The sequence below is a fragment of the Hordeum vulgare genome, chromosome 7H, assembly GCF_904849725.1.
Source record: "Hordeum vulgare subsp. vulgare chromosome 7H, MorexV3_pseudomolecules_assembly, whole genome shotgun sequence".
In the NCBI taxonomy this organism is placed as follows: Eukaryota; Viridiplantae; Streptophyta; class Magnoliopsida; order Poales; family Poaceae; genus Hordeum; species Hordeum vulgare.
The window spans coordinates 34,081,519-34,102,271 of record NC_058524.1 but is presented as its reverse complement, the minus strand read 5'-3'; the positions used below and the strand labels follow the sequence as shown (position 1 = coordinate 34,102,271).

General features: G+C 49.1%; 3 protein-coding genes across 3 annotated transcripts in view; 1 reads left to right on the top strand and 2 right to left on the bottom strand.

Annotated features, from left to right (window-relative positions):
* LOC123408150 overlaps positions 1-20,753 on the top strand; it is a 76,035-nt gene that overhangs the window by 10,750 nt on the left and 44,532 nt on the right. The gene's annotated exons all lie outside the window — the stretch shown is intronic.
* Positions 3,570-5,436, bottom strand: LOC123413451 (hydroquinone glucosyltransferase-like). Its single transcript, XM_045106390.1, has one exon. The coding sequence runs from the start codon at positions 5,434-5,436 to the stop codon at positions 3,733-3,735; it is 1,704 nt and encodes a 567-aa protein (XP_044962325.1). The 3' UTR covers positions 3,570-3,732.
* On the bottom strand, positions 9,684-11,370 carry LOC123412621 (myricetin 3-O-rhamnoside 1,2-glucosyltransferase UGT709G2-like). Its single transcript, XM_045105570.1, has one exon. The coding sequence runs from the start codon at positions 11,308-11,310 to the stop codon at positions 9,847-9,849; it is 1,464 nt and encodes a 487-aa protein (XP_044961505.1). The 5' UTR covers positions 11,311-11,370; the 3' UTR covers positions 9,684-9,846.

Genomic DNA, 20,753 nt, shown 5'->3' with positions numbered 1-20,753 from the left:
ACGGACGACACCTCCGCATTCAGCACACGTACAGCTCGATGACGATCTCGGCCTTCTTGATCCAGCAAGAGAGACGGAGAAGTAGATGAGTTCTCCGGTAGCGTGACGGTGCATCAGTGGTGGTGATGATCTTCTCCTGCAGGGCTCCACCTCAGCTCCGCGGAAATCCGATGTAGAGGACGAACTACGTGGTATAGGTTTGAGTTGCACGTGGCAAAAGTTATTTCTCAAAAAAGCCATAAACCATCAATATATATAGGAGGAGGGGAGGGGCTAGCCTTGGGGCTCAAGGGATCCCCAAGGGCGCCGCCCGAGTGGGAGGAGGTGGACTCCCACCCCAATTAGGTTTGGGGAAAGGAGTCCACTCCTTCCTTCCCACCTCCCTATTTCCCTTTTTTTCTTTTGTTATTTTTCCCTTGTGGCGCCATAGCCCTCTTGGGCTGGCCTCACCATCCCACTAAGGGCTGGTGCACCACCCTAGGGTCACTGGGTTCACTCCGGGGTGGGTGGGCCCCTCGCAGTGAATACCGGGAACCCATTCGTCACTCCCGGTACGCTGCCGGTAATGCCCGAAAAATTTCCGGTGACCAAATGAAACCATCCTATATATCAATCTTCATTTTCGTACCATTTCGGAAACCCTCATGACATCTGTGATCTCATCCGGGACTCCGAACAACCTTCGGTCACCAACACATGTAACTCAACTATACCAAAACGTCATCGAACCTTAAGTGTGCAGACCCTGGGGGTTCGAGAACTATGTAGACATGACCCGAGACACTCCTCGGTCAATATCCAATAGCGGGATTTGGATGTCCATATTGGATCCTACGTACTCTACGAAGATCTTATCGGTTGAACCTCTATGCCAAGGATTCATATAATCCCGTATAACATTCCCTTTGTCCTTCGGTATGTGCTATGGCAACAAAAGACCTTCCCTGGCAACGGCGCCAGGAATCATTCTCCTACGGACTACGCCTATAGGGACTTCCTTGGAAAACATGCAAAGGATTCCCCCCCGGCCTTGGACCATGCGTTGGTGTTCCCTTGAAGAGGAAAGGGTGATGTAGCACAGCGGCGCTAAGTATTTCCCTCGGTTTGAGAACCAAGGTATCAATCCAGTAGGAGGATCGCGTCAAGTCACAAGTACCTGCACAAACACAAAGAGCTTGCACCCAACGCTATGAAGGGGTTGTCAATCCCTTATAGATTGTTTGCAAAGTGAGAACTGAAAGCAAAACGTAAACAAAGCAAAGTAAAAGTAAAAGTGGAGACGATAGTTGTGAATAGACCCGGGGGCCGTAGTGTTCACTAGTGGCTTCTCTCATGAAAGCAAGTAGATGGTGGGTGAATGAATTATTGTCGAGCAATTGATAGAACCACGCAAAGTCATGACGTTATCTATGGCAATGATCATATCTATAGGCATCACGTCCAAAACAAGTAGACCGATACTTTCTGCATCTACTACTATTACTCCACACGTCGACCGCTATCCAGCATGCATCTAGTGTATTAAGTTCATAAGAACAGAGTAACTCCTTAAGCAAGATGACATGATGTAGATGGACAATCTCAAATCTATGATGAAAGCCCATCTTGTTACCCTTGATGGAAACAACATGATGCGTGCCTTGCTGCCCCTTCTGTCACTGGGAAAGGTCACCGCACGGTATGAACCCAAAACCAAGCACTTCTCCCATTGCAAGAATCATAGATATAGTTGGCCAAACAAAACCCAAGACTCGGAGACACTTACAAGGATATCAAATCATGCATATAAGAAATCAGCAAAGACTCAAATATAATTCATAGATAATCTGATCACAAATCCACAATTCATCGGATCTCGACAAACACACCACAAAAGGGAATTACATCGGATAGATCTCCATGAAGATCATGGAGAACTTTGTATTGAAGATCCAAGAGAGAGAAGAATCCATCTAGCTACTAACTACGGACTCGTAGGTCTGAAGTGGACTACTCACGAGTCATTGGAGAGGCGATGATGTTGATGTAGAAGCCCTCCAACTCCAAAGTCCCCTCCGGCAGGGCACCGGGAAGGGTCTCCAGAATAGATCTCGCGGAAACGGAAGATTGCGGCGGCGGAAAAGTGTTTTCGTGGATGCCCTCATTTTTCTGGGATTTTAGGGAATATATAAGCCAAAGAGCAAGGACAGGGGAGGGCCAGGGAGGCCACAAGCCTGGTCGCCGCACGCCCCCCTGGCCGCGGCGTCAGGGCATGTGGGATCCCTGTGGGCCCCCTGCCTTGGCCCTCAAGTCCCCCTATCTTCTTCTGTTCTGGAAAAATTTATTTCGGGGATTTTATTCCGTTTGGACTCCGTTCCAAAATCAGATCTGAAAAGAGTCAAAAACACAGAAAAAACAGGAACTGGCACTTGGCACTGAATTAATAAGTTAGTCCCAAAAAGATATAAAAGGTATATAAAACATCCAAAGTTGACAAGATAACAGCATGAAACCATCAAAAATTATAGATACGTTTGAGACGTATCAAGCATCCCCAAGCTTAACTCCTGCTCGTCTTCGAGTAGGGAAGTGATAAAGAATGAATTTTTGATGCTTGCATGCTACCTAGCATAGATGTCTCCTCTTATGTGACGTGAATGTTCTATCGGCCCCGTGCGATCGTCTCGTGCTCGTCTCCGCCGGAGCGTGGCTCATCGCGGCGCTTGCAGGTGTGGCGGCCAGGGTCACCTTCGTTCTATCGGCCTCTTTCGGTGGGATGGGCGGCCGGTGATGGCCGACAGTGTGACAGCCCGAGACCGACGTTTCAGAAGATTCCCCTTTTATTCCGTTCTCGTCGTGTGATTAGATTGTCAGTCGCATTCATCATCGCATCATGTGCATCATCTGCATTGCATCGACACTCCGTTGCCGCCAGTTTTCAAAACTTTCATCCGTTATTAGTTGCCGGTTCTCTCCGTTCTCATCGTTGACCGTGTTGAGCCCGACCACACTCTCACGCGCCCGCGGCATCGTCAAAACCTTGTTTTTAAAAGTGTGTATAAAACTTTCTCTGATTGGGTTGAAACTTTCTGTGCGGTCTTATTTAGTTATAGGTAGGCCGCCTGCCAATTTTCCTCGCAATCGGAGTCCGTCTGATGCCCGAACGATCGACCGTAGCGGCACCGTCTTCGGTTATTCATAGGACGTTTTTCGGTGTTTTAAAATCACGTTACCAGTGCTCATTTTCCCTCTCATCTCCGGCTAGCCACTCTACACAGCCCACCTAGCCATTCCCGCGTCCATTGCCATCCGATCGCGATCACGTGGTCGAAAACGAAGCCGGATTCGGTTAACCCTAGCCCCATTTGCTATAAATAGACAGCTCCCCTAATCCCTCCCTCGTTTCCGTGCCCCTCAAACCCTAGCCGCCACCTCCCACCTCTCTCTCCCCTCAGCCCAGCAGACCAGGGCCTGCCCGAGCCCATCGCTGACGAAGGGTACAAGGTTTGCTAGATTGGCGGTGGGCAGGGCCAATGTGGCGCGTCTCGATCCCTCGGTGCGGCTTATAGAACATGAAAATCAGTCGGGTGATTTGAAGAGTTTTCCTTTATTAATTTCTCGATTATTTCAACACAATAAAGATGATGGTCTCACGTCTGCGAACAGATTACAACAGTACCAAATAATCCACGCAGTTTCAAATTATAGCAACACACCTCTTATTACAACAAACGGCAAATCGGCACATATAAATCAAGTGAGAGCGGGAGCAGGTTTCACGGCGCTGAGCTCGGTGATGAGGCCAACGAGCCGCTCCAACTCGGACGACGACGAGCCCCCCTCGGCGACGTCCAGCCTGAGCTGCCGTGCCATGGACTGGGCCGACGCCCTGATCTCAGGGGACTCCATGGCCTCCCTCACCATCTTCTCCACCACGGCCCTGTCACACACGTCCTTCATGTCCAGCCCCGTCTTCCACACGGCCCCCACGAAGCGGCTGTTGGTCTGCTGGTCGGCGAAGAAGGGCCAGCAGACCGCCGGCACGCCCTCCACGGCGGCCTCCAGCGTCGAGTTCCACCCGCCGTGCGTCAGGAAGCACCCCACCGCGCGGTGCCGCAGCACGTGGTGCGCGTCCCGCTGCAGCGCCCACTCCACCACCAACGCCCTGTCGATGCCGGCTCCCGCCACCGCCTCCACCGCTTCCCGGAGGGACACAGCGGCAGTCATTTGGTGGAGCATGTCCCGCCGGAACACGCACAGGAAGGCGTACCCGGCGGCGACGAGGCCGTGGAGGAACTCGGCCAGCTGCTCGCTCGAGATAATCGTGAGGCTCCCTAGGTTCACGTACACCACGGACCGGTCCTCGTGGCCGTCCAGCCACGCCGTCAAGCTCATGTCGTCCCCGCTCACGTGCTCTGTTTCTGTTTCTGCTGCGGCTTGTCGGGCTCTGGCCCGCCTGGCGTGGAGGGGGCCGACGGCAAAGACGTCGCGCATGTGCGGTGCGATGCCAGAGAGCGTGAGCCCCTCCATGGACGCGGAGGTGTTGAGTATCAGCGCCCGTGACTCGCCGCAGCGAGCGGCGGTGTCGGCGATTGTCTGCAGCACGGGGACGGGGTCTCGGCCTGAGTCGACCTCTTCTTCTTCGCCGTTTCCTCGTTGCAGTGGCACCGGCACCACACGCGGAAGGTCCTTGGGTTTACAAATCTTCGACCATTTTACCATGTGGTACTTCTGCTTGTCACCTTTCCCAGCCCAGAAAAACCGGGAATGGTACTTGGCAATGTTGTGATGCAGGGATTCATTCAGGCTATAGAATCCCATTAAATACATCAATAAACTCGTCACGGGCGAGTTGATCAGAACCATCCTAGCCGCTTTGGACAACCAACGCCCTTGCCATGAGTCCACCCGGTGTTGGAATTTGTCCACCGCTAGTCTCAAATCCTTCTCCAGGATCCGGGAATCATTAATGGGCATGCCGAGGTAGGTTGTTGAGAAGGTTCGAAGACGGCAATTGAGTCGGTTCGCTATACTAAGCTTCTCCTCGTATGTGTAGCCTAATACCATAACTTCACTCTTGGAGAAGTTAATCGTTAGGGCAAACATCTCCTGAAAGCAAAGGAGCAGGAATTTCAAGTGGGCGATGTCACTAGCCGGCCCCTGGACCATCAGGATTGTGTCATCGGCATATTGAAGGTGTGTGATTCCACCCGCACCAAGGAGATGGTGGCAAAGCCCCGATATATGCCCGACGGCCTTGGCATTGTCTAAGATGGCGGCCAGGGCATCAACCACAAGTTTGAAGAGGAAGGGGGAAACCGGGTCCCCTTGCCGAACACCCTGGGCCGTGGGGAAGTATGGGCCAACCTCTCCATTGATGTTAATGGTCGTCCTCCCACTCATCACCATCTGCATCACCCTCGCTATCCAGTGTGAATCAAAGCCCTTCCTGACCATCACTTCCTGCAAGAAGGTCCAGTGCACTGTGGCAGGAGAACCTAAAAGCCTTATGGATGCACTTGGTGATGACAGATGGAAAACAACCATGAATGACGAATTTATGGCCTTGTAGAAAAATAAGACTTGGCATTCAGTCCCTCCTCAACAAGGCGGAAATTTGATAGATTGCAAGTCGGTGTACCGAATCAAAGAAAGTCCGATGGCACTATACATCGCTACAAGGCCAGACTTGTGTCAAAAGGTTTTAAGCAAAGGTATGGGTTGGACAATGAGGATACATTTAGCCCTGTAGTTAAAGTTGCCACCATTCACCTTGTATTATAAATTATTGTTTCTAGAGAATATTAATGGTGTTTGACACAGGTAGATGTGCATAATGCATTTCTTCATGGTATTCTGGAAGAAGATGTTTACATGAAACAACCTTCTGGGTTTGAGGACAAAAACAAGCCTTTTCTGTTGGGGAACGTTGCATGGGAAACAAAAAAATTCCTACGCAAACGAAGACCTATCATGGTGATGTTCATCTACGAGAGGAGATTAGATCCACATACCCTTGTAGATCGCTAAGAGGGAAGTGTTAAGAAACGCGGTTGATGTAGTGGTACAGTTTCATGATTCAAATCACCGTCGTCCCACGATTCGTCCCACGATCCGTTCCGATCTAGCGCCGAACGGACGACACCTCCGCGTTCAGCACACGTACAGCTCGATGACGATCTCGGCCTTCTTGATCCAGCAAGAGAGACGGAGAAGTAGATGAGTTCTCCGGTAGCGTGACGGTGCATCAGTGGTGGTGATGATCTTCTCCTGCAGGGCTCCACCTCAGCTCCGCGGAAATCCGATGTAGAGGACGAACTACGTGGTATAGGTTTGAGTTGCACGTGGCAAAAGTTATTTCTCAAAAAAGCCATAAACCATCAATATATATAGGAGGAGGGGAGGGGCTAGCCTTGGGGCTCAAGGGATCCCCAAGGGCGCCGCCCGAGTGGGAGGAGGTGGACTCCCACCCCAATTAGGTTTGGGGAAAGGAGTCCACTCCTTCCTTTCCACCTCCCTATTTCCCTTTTTTTCTTTTGTTATTTTTCCCTTGTGGCGCCATAGCCCTCTTGGGCTGGCCTCACCATCCCACTAAGGGCTGGTGCACCACCCTAGGGTCACTGGGTTCACTCCGGGGTGGGTGGGCCCCTCGCAGTGAATACCGGGAACCCATTCGTCACTCCCGGTACGCTGCCGGTAATGCCCGAAAAATTTCCGGTGACCAAATGAAACCATCCTATATATCAATCTTCATTTTCGTACCATTTCGGAAACCCTCATGACATCTGTGATCTCATCCGGGACTCCGAACAACCTTCGGTCACCAACACATGTAACTCAACTATACCAAAACGTCATCGAACCTTAAGTGTGCAGACCCTGGGGGTTCGAGAACTATGTAGACATGACCCGAGACACTCCTCGGTCAATATCCAATAGCGGGATTTGGATGTCCATATTGGATCCTACGTACTCTACGAAGATCTTATCGGTTGAACCTCTATGCCAAGGATTCATATAATCCCGTATAACATTCCCTTTGTCCTTCGGTATGTGCTATGGCAACAAAAGACCTTCCCTGGCAACGGCGCCAGGAATCATTCTCCTACGGACTACGCCTATAGGGACTTCCTTGGAAAACATGCAAAGGATTCCCCCCCGGCCTTGGACCATGCGTTGGTGTTCCCTTGAAGAGGAAAGGGTGATGTAGCACAGCGGCGCTAAGTATTTCCCTCGGTTTGAGAACCAAGGTATCAATCCAGTAGGAGGATCGCGTCAAGTCACAAGTACCTGCACAAACACAAAGAGCTTGCACCCAACGCTATGAAGGGGTTGTCAATCCCTTATAGATTGTTTGCAAAGTGAGAACTGAAAGCAAAACGTAAACAAAGCAAAGTAAAAGTAAAAGTGGAGACGATAGTTGTGAATAGACCCGGGGGCCGTAGTGTTCACTAGTGGCTTCTCTCATGAAAGCAAGTAGATGGTGGGTGAATGAATTATTGTCGAGCAATTGATAGAACCACGCAAAGTCATGACGTTATCTATGGCAATGATCATATCTATAGGCATCACGTCCAAAACAAGTAGACCGATACTTTCTGCATCTACTACTATTACTCCACACGTCGACCGCTATCCAGCATGCATCTAGTGTATTAAGTTCATAAGAACAGAGTAACTCCTTAAGCAAGATGACATGATGTAGATGGACAATCTCAAATCTATGATGAAAGCCCATCTTGTTACCCTTGATGGAAACAACATGATGCGTGCCTTGCTGCCCCTTCTGTCACTGGGAAAGGTCACCGCACGGTATGAACCCAAAACCAAGCACTTCTCCCATTGCAAGAATCATAGATATAGTTGGCCAAACAAAACCCAAGACTCGGAGACACTTACAAGGATATCAAATCATGCATATAAGAAATCAGCAAAGACTCAAATATAATTCATAGATAATCTGATCACAAATCCACAATTCATCGGATCTCGACAAACACACCACAAAAGGGAATTACATCGGATAGATCTCCATGAAGATCATGGAGAACTTTGTATTGAAGATCCAAGAGAGAGAAGAATCCATCTAGCTACTAACTACGGACTCGTAGGTCTGAAGTGGACTACTCACGAGTCATTGGAGAGGCGATGATGTTGATGTAGAAGCCCTCCAACTCCAAAGTCCCCTCCGGCAGGGCACCGGGAAGGGTCTCCAGAATAGATCTCGCGGAAACGGAAGATTGCGGCGGCGGAAAAGTGTTTTCGTGGATGCCCTCATTTTTCTGGGATTTTAGGGAATATATAAGCCAAAGAGCAAGGACAGGGGAGGGCCAGGGAGGCCACAAGCCTGGTCGCCGCACGCCCCCCCTGGCCGCGGCGTCAGGGCATGTGGGATCCCTGTGGGCCCCCTGCCTTGGCCCTCAAGTCCCCCTATCTTCTTCTGTTCTGGAAAAATTTATTTCGGGGATTTTATTCCGTTTGGACTCCGTTCCAAAATCAGATCTGAAAAGAGTCAAAAACACAGAAAAAACAGGAACTGGCACTTGGCACTGAATTAATAAGTTAGTCCCAAAAAGATATAAAAGGTATATAAAACATCCAAAGTTGACAAGATAACATCATGAAACCATCAAAAATTATAGATACGTTTGAGACGTATCAAGCATCCCCAAGCTTAACTCCTGCTCGTCTTCGAGTAGGGAAGTGATAAAGAATGAATTTTTGATGCTTGCATGCTACCTAGCATAGATGTCTCCTCTTATGTGACGTGAATGTTCTATCGGCCCCGTGCGATCGTCTCGTGCTCGTCTCCGCCGGAGCGTGGCTCATCGCGGCGCTTGCAGGTGTGGCGGCCAGGGTCACCTTCGTTCTATCGGCCTCTTTCGGTGGGATGGGCGGCCGGTGATGGCCGACAGTGTGACAGCCCGAGACCGACGTTTCAGAAGATTCCCCTTTTATTCCGTTCTCGTCGTGTGATTAGATTGTCAGTCGCATTCATCATCGCATCATGTGCATCATCTGCATTGCATCGACACTCCGTTGCCGCCAGTTTTCAAAACTTTCATCCGTTATTAGTTGCCGGTTCTCTCCGTTCTCATCGTTGACCGTGTTGAGCCCGACCACACTCTCACGCGCCCGCGGCATCGTCAAAACCTTGTTTTTAAAAGTGTGTATAAAACTTTCTCTGATTGGGTTGAAACTTTCTGTGCGGTCTTATTTAGTTATAGGTAGGCCGCCTGCCAATTTTCCTCGCAATCGGAGTCCGTCTGATGCCCGAACGATCGACCGTAGCGGCACCGTCTTCGGTTATTCATAGGACGTTTTTCGGTGTTTTAAAATCACGTTACCGGTGCTCATTTTCCCTCTCATCTCCGGCTAGCCACTCTACACAGCCCACCTAGCCATTCCCGCGTCCATTGCCATCCGATCGCGATCACGTGGTCGAAAACGAAGCCGGATTCGGTTAACCCTAGCCCCATTTGCTATAAATAGACAGCTCCCCTAATCCCTCCCTCGTTTCCGTGCCCCTCAAACCCTAGCCGCCACCTCCCACCTCTCTCTCCCCTCAGCCCAGCAGACCAGGGCCTGCCCGAGCCCATCGCTGACGAAGGGTACAAGGTTTGCTAGATTGGCGGTGGGCAGGGCCAATGTGGCGCGTCTCGATCCCTCGGTGCGGCTTATAGAACATGAAAATCAGTCGGGTGATTTGAAGAGTTTTCCTTTATTAATTTCTCGATTATTTCAACACAATAAAGATGATGGTCTCACGTCTGCGAACAGATTACAACAGTACCAAATAATCCACGCAGTTTCAAATTATAGCAACACACCTCTTATTACAACAAACGGCAAATCGGCACATATAAATCAAGTGAGAGCGGGAGCAGGTTTCACGGCGCTGAGCTCGGTGATGAGGCCAACGAGCCGCTCCAACTCGGACGACGACGAGCCCCCCTCGGCGACGTCCAGCCTGAGCTGCCGTGCCATGGACTGGGCCGACGCCCTGATCTCAGGGGACTCCATGGCCTCCCTCACCATCTTCTCCACCACGGCCCTGTCACACACGTCCTTCATGTCCAGCCCCGTCTTCCACACGGCCCCCACGAAGCGGCTGTTGGTCTGCTGGTCGGCGAAGAAGGGCCAGCAGACCGCCGGCACGCCCTCCACGGCGGCCTCCAGCGTCGAGTTCCACCCGCCGTGCGTCAGGAAGCACCCCACCGCGCGGTGCCGCAGCACGTGGTGCGCGTCCCGCTGCAGCGCCCACTCCACCACCAACGCCCTGTCGATGCCGGCTCCCGCCACCGCCTCCACCGCTTCCCGGAGGGACACAGCGGCAGTCATTTGGTGGAGCATGTCCCGCCGGAACACGCACAGGAAGGCGTACCCGGCGGCGACGAGGCCGTGGAGGAACTCGGCCAGCTGCTCGCTCGAGATAATCGTGAGGCTCCCTAGGTTCACGTACACCACGGACCGGTCCTCGTGGCCGTCCAGCCACGCCGTCAAGCTCATGTCGTCCCCGCTCACGTGCTCTGTTTCTGTTTCTGCTGCGGCTTGTCGGGCTCTGGCCCGCCTGGCGTGGAGGGGGCCGACGGCAAAGACGTCGCGCATGTGCGGTGCGATGCCAGAGAGCGCGAGCCCCTCCATGGACGCGGAGGTGTTGAGTATCAGCGCCCGTGACTCGCCGCAGCGAGCGGCGGTGTCGGCGATTGTCTGCAGCACGGGGACGGGGTCTCGGCCTGAGTCGACCTCTTCTTCTTCGCCGTTTCCTCGTTGCAGTGGCACCGGCACCACACGCGGAAGGTCTCGGCGGCGTAGGAAGTCCTCCATCCCGGCGACACCGTGCACCTGCTCGTCGGAAGGGACGGGCAGCTCGCCGAGCTCGAGGAGCCTGGGCACGGACAGATACGCGAGGAAGCCGCACGCGCTCTCCGTGCGGAACGCCAGCGCCGGGACGCCGATCCCCTCCGCGACGCTGATGGCGAACGGCATTACGCCGTCGGCGACGACGCACGTCACCGCGTCGTCCGGCTCCGACTCCATCGTCCGCAGCAGCAGGGCGCGGTACGCTGCGCTGGCCACAGTGCGCATGGACTCCACGAGCTCCATGAGGCCGTCCACGGAGCGGGGATGGTCGTCGGGGAGGCCGTCGGGGACGGACAGCAGGCGGAGGCGTGGATGATGAGGCGGCACTCGGATGAAGCGGCGGAGGTTGTGCTCGGTGTGGAGGAACGTGACGCGGAGGCCGGCGTCGAGGAGAGCGGAGGCGAGGTGGAGCATCGGGTTTATGTGGCCTTGCAGCGGCCACGGGAACGCCAGCACGTGCGCCACCATCTCCTCTCCCTCCGGCAGCGAGCTCTTCTAGCTAGGCTAGCTACTGTCGTCTCGTCTCGTCTGGCCGGCTGAGCAGCTAGCTAGCGATTTATATATATGATCGCATGGCCGTCGCCGTCGAGCAATTTACTAGCTGATTTGGCTTGTCTGCCTCCTAATTCACAAGCATGGCCACGTCCATGTCTTTGTGGTTGGAACCTAATAAATACATTGTTTTTGCGAATAACCTAACAAATACTGTACTGTATTAAATACTCCCTTCAATTCTTTACGTAAGGTGTACTCCCATCGCTTTAATATATTTCGCATATTAGTTATATAAAATAAAACCTTAAATACGTCCAACAAGTTTATTGAAAAATCTATTAACATATACACCATCAAATCAGTATGATTGAATTCATTGTTGCATACATTTTAACATCATATAAATTTATTTCTGTAAATGTATGTATTGTTTTCTACAAACTTGTTAAACTTTATCAAGTTTGACTTCAGTCAAAGCTAATATTTAGAGTAAATAGAAATGGAGGGACTATTATTTTTGTTGAAAATATGTCCTAGAGGCAATAATAAAATAATTATTATTATATTTCCCGTTTCAAGATAATCGTTTATTATCCATGCTATAATTATATTGAATGGAAACACAAATGCATGTGTGGATATATAGGCAAAACAATGTCCCTAGTGAGCCTCTTGTTGACTAGCTCGTTGATCAAAGATGATTAAGGTTTCCTGACCATAGACAAGTATTGTCAGTTGATAACGGGATCACATCATTAGGGGAATGATAATGATGTGATGGACAAGACCCAAGCTATAAACGTAGCATCTGATCGTGTCATTTTGTTGCTATTGTTTTCTACATGTCAAGTATATGTTCCTATAAGCATGAGATCATGTAACTCACTGACACCGGAGAAATTCCTTATGTGTATCAAACGTGGCAACGTTACTGGGTGACTATAAAGGTGCTCTACAGGTATCTCCGAAGTTGTCCGTTGAGTTAGCATGGATAAAGACTGAGATTTGTCACTTCATATGACATAGAGGTATCTCAGGGCCCACTCTGTAATACAACATCACAAACAAGCCTTGCAAGCAATGTGGCTAAATAGTTAGCCACGAGACCTTGTATTACGGAACGAGTAAATAGACTTGCCGGTAACGAGATTGAAATAGGTACAGAGATACCGATGATCGGATTTCGGGCAAGTAACATACCGAAGGACAAAGGGAACAACATACGAAATTAACTGAATCCTTGACATAGAGGTTCAACCGATAAAGATATTCGTAGAATATGTAGGAGCCAATATGGGCATTCTGGTCCCGCTATTGGTTACTGACCAGAGAGTGTGTTTGGTCATGTCTGCATAGTTCTCGAACCCGCAGGGTCTGCACACTTAAGGTTCAGTGATGTTTCGGTATAGTTGAATTATTGATGTTGGTAACCTAATGTTGTTCGGAGTCCTGGATGAGATCCCGAACCCCACGGGGGTTTTCGGAATGGTCCGGAAACGAAGATTGATATACAGGAATGTTGCATTTGGCTTCCGGAAAGATTTCAGGCATTACCGGTAAAGTACCGGAAGTAACGAATGGGTTCGGGGGGTTTTACCGGGAGGGGACACCCACCTGGGAGAGGACCTAATACGCCCATGGGTGGCGCCCAGCCCTTAGTGTGCTGGTGAGGCCAGTCCAATAACCTATTTCGGCTAAAAGAAAAAAAAGGAAAAGGAAAAAAAAGGAAGGAGGTGGACAAGTGGGGAAGGAGTCCTCCACCAAACCGAATTGGAGGAGAACGCCTCCCTTTTGGGCTCGGACGAAGCTCCTCCTTGGAGTAGGAGCCAATCCAACCCTCCCTCTTGTTCCTCCTATATATAGTGGAGGTTTGAGAGGCTTTTTGCACCCCAAGCCATTGTGCAGCCCTCTCTCCCTCGATCACTTCGTGACACCCCGTAGCTAGTTAGGTACGGCATGGCGAGTCCCTATTAGAGTAGCTCCACCACCATCACCGACGTGCCGTTGTGCTGCTGGAGAATTCAGCTACCTCTTCGCCTCTCTTGCTGGATCAAGAAGGCGGAGATCGTCATCGAGCTGTACGTGTCCTGAACGCGGAGGTGCCATCCGTTCGGTACTCGATCGGGACGGAGTTCGTGGGATGCTTGCGATTCACATCGCGAAGACATTCGACTACATCAACCACGTTTCTTAACGCTTCCCGCTTAGCGATCTACAATGGTATGTGGATCTGATCTCCCCTCTCGTAGATGATCATCACCATGGTAGGTGCTTCATGTGCGTAGGAATTTTTTTTGTTTCCCATGCAACATTCCCCAACAGTTTTTGGCACGGTGACCAACATACATAGTTATAACCAATCTAGGACAAAATTGTTGGAATTATGCCCTAGAGGCAATAATAAATATAGTTATTATTATAATTCCTGTATCAAGATAATCGTTTATTATCCATGCTATAATTGTATTGAATGAAGACTCATTTACATGTGTGGATACATAGACAAAACACTGTCCCTAGCAAGCCTCTAGTTGGCTAGCCAGTTGATCAAAGATAGTCAGTGTCTTCTGATTATGAACAAGGTGTTGTTGCTTGATAACTGGATCACGTCATTAGGAGAATCACGTGATGGACTAGACCCAAACTAATAGACGTAGCATGTTGATCGTGTCATTTTGTTGCTACTGTTTTCTGCGTGTCAAGTATTTGTTCCTATGACCATGAGATCATATAACTCACTGACACCGGAGGAATACTTTGTGTGTATCAAACGTCGCAACGTAACTGGGTGACTATAAAGATGCTCTACAGGTATCTCCGAAGGTGTTAGTTGAGTTAGTATGGATCAAGACTGGGATTTGTCACTCCGTGTGACGGAGAGGTATCTCGGGCCCACTCGGTAATACAACATCACACACAAGCCTTGCAAGCAATGTGACTTAGTGTAAGTTGCGGGATCTTGTATTACGGAACGAGTAAAGAGACTTGCCGGTAAACGAGATTGAAATAGGTATGCGGATACTGACGATCGAATCTCGGGCAAGTAACATACCGAAGGACAAAGGGAATGACATACGGGATTATATGAATCCTTGACACTGAGGTTCAAACGATAAGATCTTCGTAGAATATGTAGGATCCAATATGGGCATCCAGGTCCCGCTATTGGATATTGACCGAGGAGTCTCTCGGGTCATGTCTACATAGTTCTTGAACCCGCGGGGTCTGCACACTTAAGGTTCGACGTTGTTTTATGCGTATTTGAGTTATATGGTTGGTTACCGAATGTTGTTCGGAGTCCCGGATGAGATCACGGACATCAAGAGGGTTTCCGGAATGGTCCGGAAACGAAGATTGATATATAGGATGACCTCATTTGATTACCGGAAGGTTTTCGGAGTTAGCGGGAATGTACCGGGAATGACGAATGGGTTCCGGGAGTTCACTGGGGGGGGGGGGGAACCCACCCCGGGGAAGCCCATAGGCCATGAGGGTGGCGCACCAGCCCTTAGTGGGCTGGTGGGACAGCCCAAAAGGGCCCTATGCGCATTGGAAGAAAAATCAAAGAGAAAGAAAAAAAAAAAGGAGGAGGTGGGAAGGGAAGGAAGGACTCCCACCCACCAAACCAAGTCCAACTCGGTTTGGGGGGGGGGAGACCTTCCCCCCTTGGCTCGGCCGACCCCCTTGGGGCTCCTTGAGCCCCAAGGCAAGGCCCCCCTGTCCCACCTATACATACGGAGGTTTTAGGGCTGATTTGAGACGATTTTTCCACGGCAGCCCGACCACATACCTCCACGATTTTTCCTCTAGATCGCGTTTCTGCGGAGCTCGGGCGGAGCCCTGCTGAGACAAGGTCATCACCAACCTCCGGAGCACCGTCACGCTGCCGGAGAACTCTTCTACCTCTCCGTCTCTCTTGCTGGATCAAGAAGGCCGAGATCATCGTCGAGCTGTACGTGTGCTGAACGCGGAGGTGCCGTCCGTTCGGTACTAGATCGTGGGACTTATCGCGGGATTGTTCGCGGGGCGGATCGAGGGACGTGAGGACGTTCCACTACATCAACCGCGTTCACTAACGCTTCTGCTGTACGGTCTACAAGGGTACGTAGATCACTCATCCCCTCTCGTAGATGGACTGCACCATGATAGGTCTTCGTGCGCGTAGGAAAATTTTTATTTCCCATGCGACGTTCCCCTACAGTGGCATCATGAGCTAGGTTCATGCGTAGATGTCTTCTCGAGTAGAACACAAAAGTTTTTGTGGGCGGTGATGTGCGTTTTGCTGCCCTCCTTAGTCTTTTCTTGATTCCGCGGTATTGTTGGATTGAAGCGGCTTGGACCGACATTACTCGTACGCTTACGAGAGACTGGTTTCATCGCTACGAGTAACCCCGTTGCTCAAAGATGACTGGCAAGTGTCGGTTTCTCCAACTTTAGTTGAATCGGATTTGACCGAGGAGGTCCTTGGATGAGGTTAAATAGCAACTCATATATCTCCGTTGTGGTGTTTGCGTAAGTAAGATGCGATCCTACTAGATACCCATGCTCACCACGTAAAACATGCAACAACAAAATTAGAGGACGTCTAACTTGTTTTTGCAGGGTATGCTTGTGATGTGATATGGCCAACGATGTGATGTGATATATTGGATGTATGAGATGATCCTGTTGTAATAGATAATATCGACTTGCACGTCGATGGTACGGCAACCGGCAGGAGCCATAGGGTTGTCTTTATACTAATGTTTGTGCTTGCAGATGCGCTTACTATTTTGCTAGGATGTAGCTTTAGTAGTAATAGCATGAGTAGCACGACAACCCCGATAGCGACACGTTGATGGAGATCATGGTGTGGCGCCGGTGACAAGAAGATCGTGTCGGTGCTTTGGTGATGGAGATCAAGAAGCACGTGATGATGGCCATATCATGTCACTTATGAATTGCATGTGATGTTAATCCTTTTATGCACTTTATTTTTCTTAGAACGACGGTAGCATTATGAGGTGATCTCTCACTAAAATTTCAAGACGAAATTGTGTTCTCCCCGACTGTGCACCGTTGCTACAGTTCGTCGTTTCGAGACACCACGTGATGATCGGGTGTGATAGACTCAACGTTCACATACAACGGGTGCAAAACAGTTGCGCACGCGGAACACTCGGGTTAAGCTTGACGAGCCTAGCATGTGCAGACATGGCCTCGAAACACATGAGACCGAAAGGTCGATCATGAATCATATAGATGATATGATTAGCATAGGGATGCTTACCACTGAAACTATACTCAACTCACGTGATGATCGGACTTGAGCTAGTGTAAGTGGATCATGAACCACTCAAATGACTAGAGAGATGTACTTTTTGAGTGGGAGTTTAGTGAATAATTTGATTAATTTAAACTCTAATTATCTTGAACATAGTCTAAGTCCACTTTGAATATATTTGTGTTGTAGATCATGGCTCACGCGACAGTCACCCTGATTTTTAATACGTTCCTAGAGAAAGCTAAATTGAAAGATGATGGAAGCAACTTTGTAGACTGGGCTCGTAATCTTAAGCTAATCTTACAAGCTGGGAAGAAGGATTATGTCCTTAATGCTGCGCTAGGAGATGAACCACCCGCTACGGCTGATCAAGATGTTAAGAACGCTTGGTTAGCACGTAAGGAGGACTACTCAGTAGTTCAATGTGCAGTCTTGTATGGCTTAGAACCGGGACTTCAACGTCGCTTTGAGCGTCATGGAGCATTTGAGATGTTCCAGGAGTTGAAGTTTATCTTTCAGAAGAACGCCTGGATCGAGAGGTATGAGACCTTCGATAAATTCTATGCTTGCAAGATGGAGGAGAACTCGTCTGTCAGTGAACATGTGCTCAAAATGTCTGGGTACTCAAACCGTCTAGTTGAGCTGGGGATTGAACTCCCGCAAGAGGCTATCACTGACAGAATCCTTCAATCACTGCCACCAAGCTATAAAAGCTTTGTGTTGAACTACAACATGCAAGGGATGAACAAGTCTCCCGGCGAGTTGTTTGCGATGTTGAAAGTCGCAGAGTCTGAACTCCGTAAAGAGCATCAAGTGTTGATGGTGAATAAGACCACTAGTTTCAAGAGAAACGGCAAAGGCAAGAAGGGTAATTCAAAGAAGAGCGGCAAGCCTGTTGCCAATCCGACGAAGAAACCCAAAGCTGGTCCTAAGCCTAAAACGGAGTGTTACTATTGCAAGGGTATGGGTCACTGGAAGCGCAATTGCCCCAAGTATCTGGCAGATAAGAAGGCGGCCAAAGAAAAATCAGGTATATTTGATATACAAGTTATTGATGTGTACTTAGTGCCTCGGTATTCGATACCGGTTTTGTTGCTCATATTTGCAACTCGAAACAGGAACTGCGGAATAGACGAAGGCTGGCGAAAGATGAAGTGACGATGCGCGTAGGAAATGGTTCCAAGGTTGATGCAATCGCCGTCGGCACAGTTTCTCTTCAGTTACCATCAGGATTAGTTATGAACTTAAATCATTGTTATTTAGTGCCTGCGTTGAGCATGAACATTATATCTGGATCTTGTTTATTGCGAGATGGTTACTCTTTTAAGTCAGAGAATAATGGTTGTTCTATTTCTATGAGTAACATCTTTTATGGTCATGCACCCAATGTGAGAGGATTGTTCATATTGAATCTTGATAGCGATACACACATACATAACATTGAGACCAAAAGAGTTAGAGTTAACAATGATAGCGCCATATTTTTGTGGCACTGCCGCTTAGGTCATATTGTAGTAAAGCGCATGAAGAAACTCCATGCTGATGGACTTTTGGAGTCACTTGACTTTGATTCACTTGACACGTGCGAACCATGCCTCATGGGCAAGATGACTAAAACTCCGTTCTCCGGAACAATGGAGCGTGCAAGTGACTTGTTGGAAATCATACATACCGATGTGTGTGGTCCGATGAGCGTGGAGGCACGCGGAGGATATCGTTATTTTCTCACCTTCACCGACGATTTGAGTAGATATGGTTATGTCTACTTGATGAACCACAAGTCTGAAACATTTGAAAAGTTCAAGCAATTTCAGAGTGAAGTTGAAAATCATCGTAACAAGAAGATCAAGTTCCTACGGTCTGATCGTGGGGGTGAATATCTGAGTTTCGAGTTTGGTGCTCACTTAAGACAATGTGGAATTGGTTCACAGTTGACACCGCCTGGAACACCACAGTGTAATGGTGTGTCCGAACGTCGTAATCGTCCTTTATTAGAGATGGTGCGATCTATGATGTCTCTTACCGATTTGCCGTTATCGTTTGGGGTTATGCATTAGAAACAGCTGCATTCACTTTAAATAGGGCACCATCAAAATCCGTTGAGACGACACCATACGAATTGTGGTATGGCAAAAGGCCAAAGTTGTCGTTTCTTAAAGTTTGGGGATGTGATGCTTATGTCAAAAAGCTTCAGCCTGAAAAGCTGGAACCCAAAGCGGAAAAGTGCGTCTTCATAGGTTACCCAAAAGAGACAGTTGGGTACACCTTCTATCTCAAATCCGAGGGCAAAGTGTTTGTTGCTAAAAACGGAGCTTTTCTCGAGAAGGAGTTTCTCTCGAGAGAATTGAGTGGGAGGAAGATAGAACTTGACGAGGTTGTCGAACCTCTCATCCCTCTGGATGGTGGCGCAGGGCAAGGGGAAACCTCTGTCGTTGCGACGCCGGTTGAGGAGGAAGTTAATGATGATGATCATGAAACTCCGGTTCAAGTTTCTGTCGAACCACGCAGGTCGACGAGACCACGTGCTGCTCCAGAGTGGTACGGTAATCCCGTCTTATCAATCATGTTGTTGGACAACAATGAACCTGCAAATTATGAAGAAGCAATGGTGGGCCCAGATTCCAACAAATGGCTAGAAGTCATGAAGTCCGAGATAGGATCCATGTATGAGAACAATGTGTGGACTTTGGAGGTACTGCCTGAGGGCCGCAAGGCTATTCAGAACAAAAGGATCTTTAAGAGGAAGACGGACGCTAATGGCAATGTGACCGTTTATAAAGCTCGACTTGTGGCAAAGGGTTTTTCACAAGTTCAAGGAGTTGACTACGATGAGACATTCTCACCCGTAGTGATGCTTAAGTCCTCAGAATCATGTTAGCAATAGCTGCATTTTTCGATTATGAAAACTGGCAGATGGATGTCAAAACGACGTTCCTTAACGGTTTCCTTAAGGAAGAATTGTATATGATGCAACCCGAAGGTTTTGTCGATCCTAAGAATGCTAACAAGGTGTGCAAGCTCCAGCGATCCATTTATGGACTGGTGCAAGCATCTCGGAGTTGGAACAAACGCTTTGATGAGGTGATCAAAGCATTTGGATTTTGTACAAGTGGTTGGAGAATCTTGTATTTACAAGAAAGTGAGTGGGAGCTCTGTGGCGATTCTAATATTATATGTGGATGACATATTGCTGATTGGAAACAACGTAGAGTTTTTGGAGAGCATAAAGGATTACTTGAATAAAAGTTTCTCTATGAAGGACCTAGGAGAAGCTGCTTACATTCTAGGCATTAAGATCTATAGGGATAGATCAAAACGCGTGATAGGACTTTCACAAAGCACATACCTTGATAAAGTTTTGAAGAGGTTCAAAATGGAACAGTCCAAGAAGGGATTCTTGCCAGTTTTACAAGGTACGAGATTGAGTAAGACTCAGTGCCCAGCAACTGATGAGGATAGAGAGCATATGCGCTCCGTCCCCTATGCTTCAGCCATAGGCTATATCATGTATGCAATGCTGTGCACTAGACCGGACGTTAGCCTGGCTATAAGTATGGCAGGTAGGTTCCAGAGTAATCCAGGAGTGGATCACTGGACAGCGGTCAAGAATATCCTGAAGTACCTGAAAAGGACTAAGGAGATGTTTCTCGTGTATGGAGGTGACGAAGAGCTCGCCGTAAAAGGTTACGTCGATGCAAGATTTGACACAGATCCGGACGACTCTAAGTCGCAAACCGGATACGTATTTATTCTTAATGGGGGTGTGGTAAGCTGGTGCAGTTCCAAGCAAAGCGTCGTAGCAGATTCTACATGTGAAGCAGAGTACATGGCTTCCTCGGAGGCGGCTAAGGAGGGTATCTGGATGAAGCAGTTCATGACGGATCTTGGAGTGGTGCCAAGCACACTAAATCCAATAACCTTGTTCTGTGACAACACGGATGCCATTGCCTTAGCAAAGGAACCACGGTTTCACAAGAAGTCCAGACACATCAAACGACGCTTCAACCTCATCCGCGACTACGTCGAAGGGGAGGACGTAAATATATGCAAAGTGCACACGGATCTGAATGTAGCACACCCGCTGACTAAACCTCTTCCACGGCCAAAGCTTGATCAACACCAGAACTGTATGGGTGTTAGATTTATTACAATG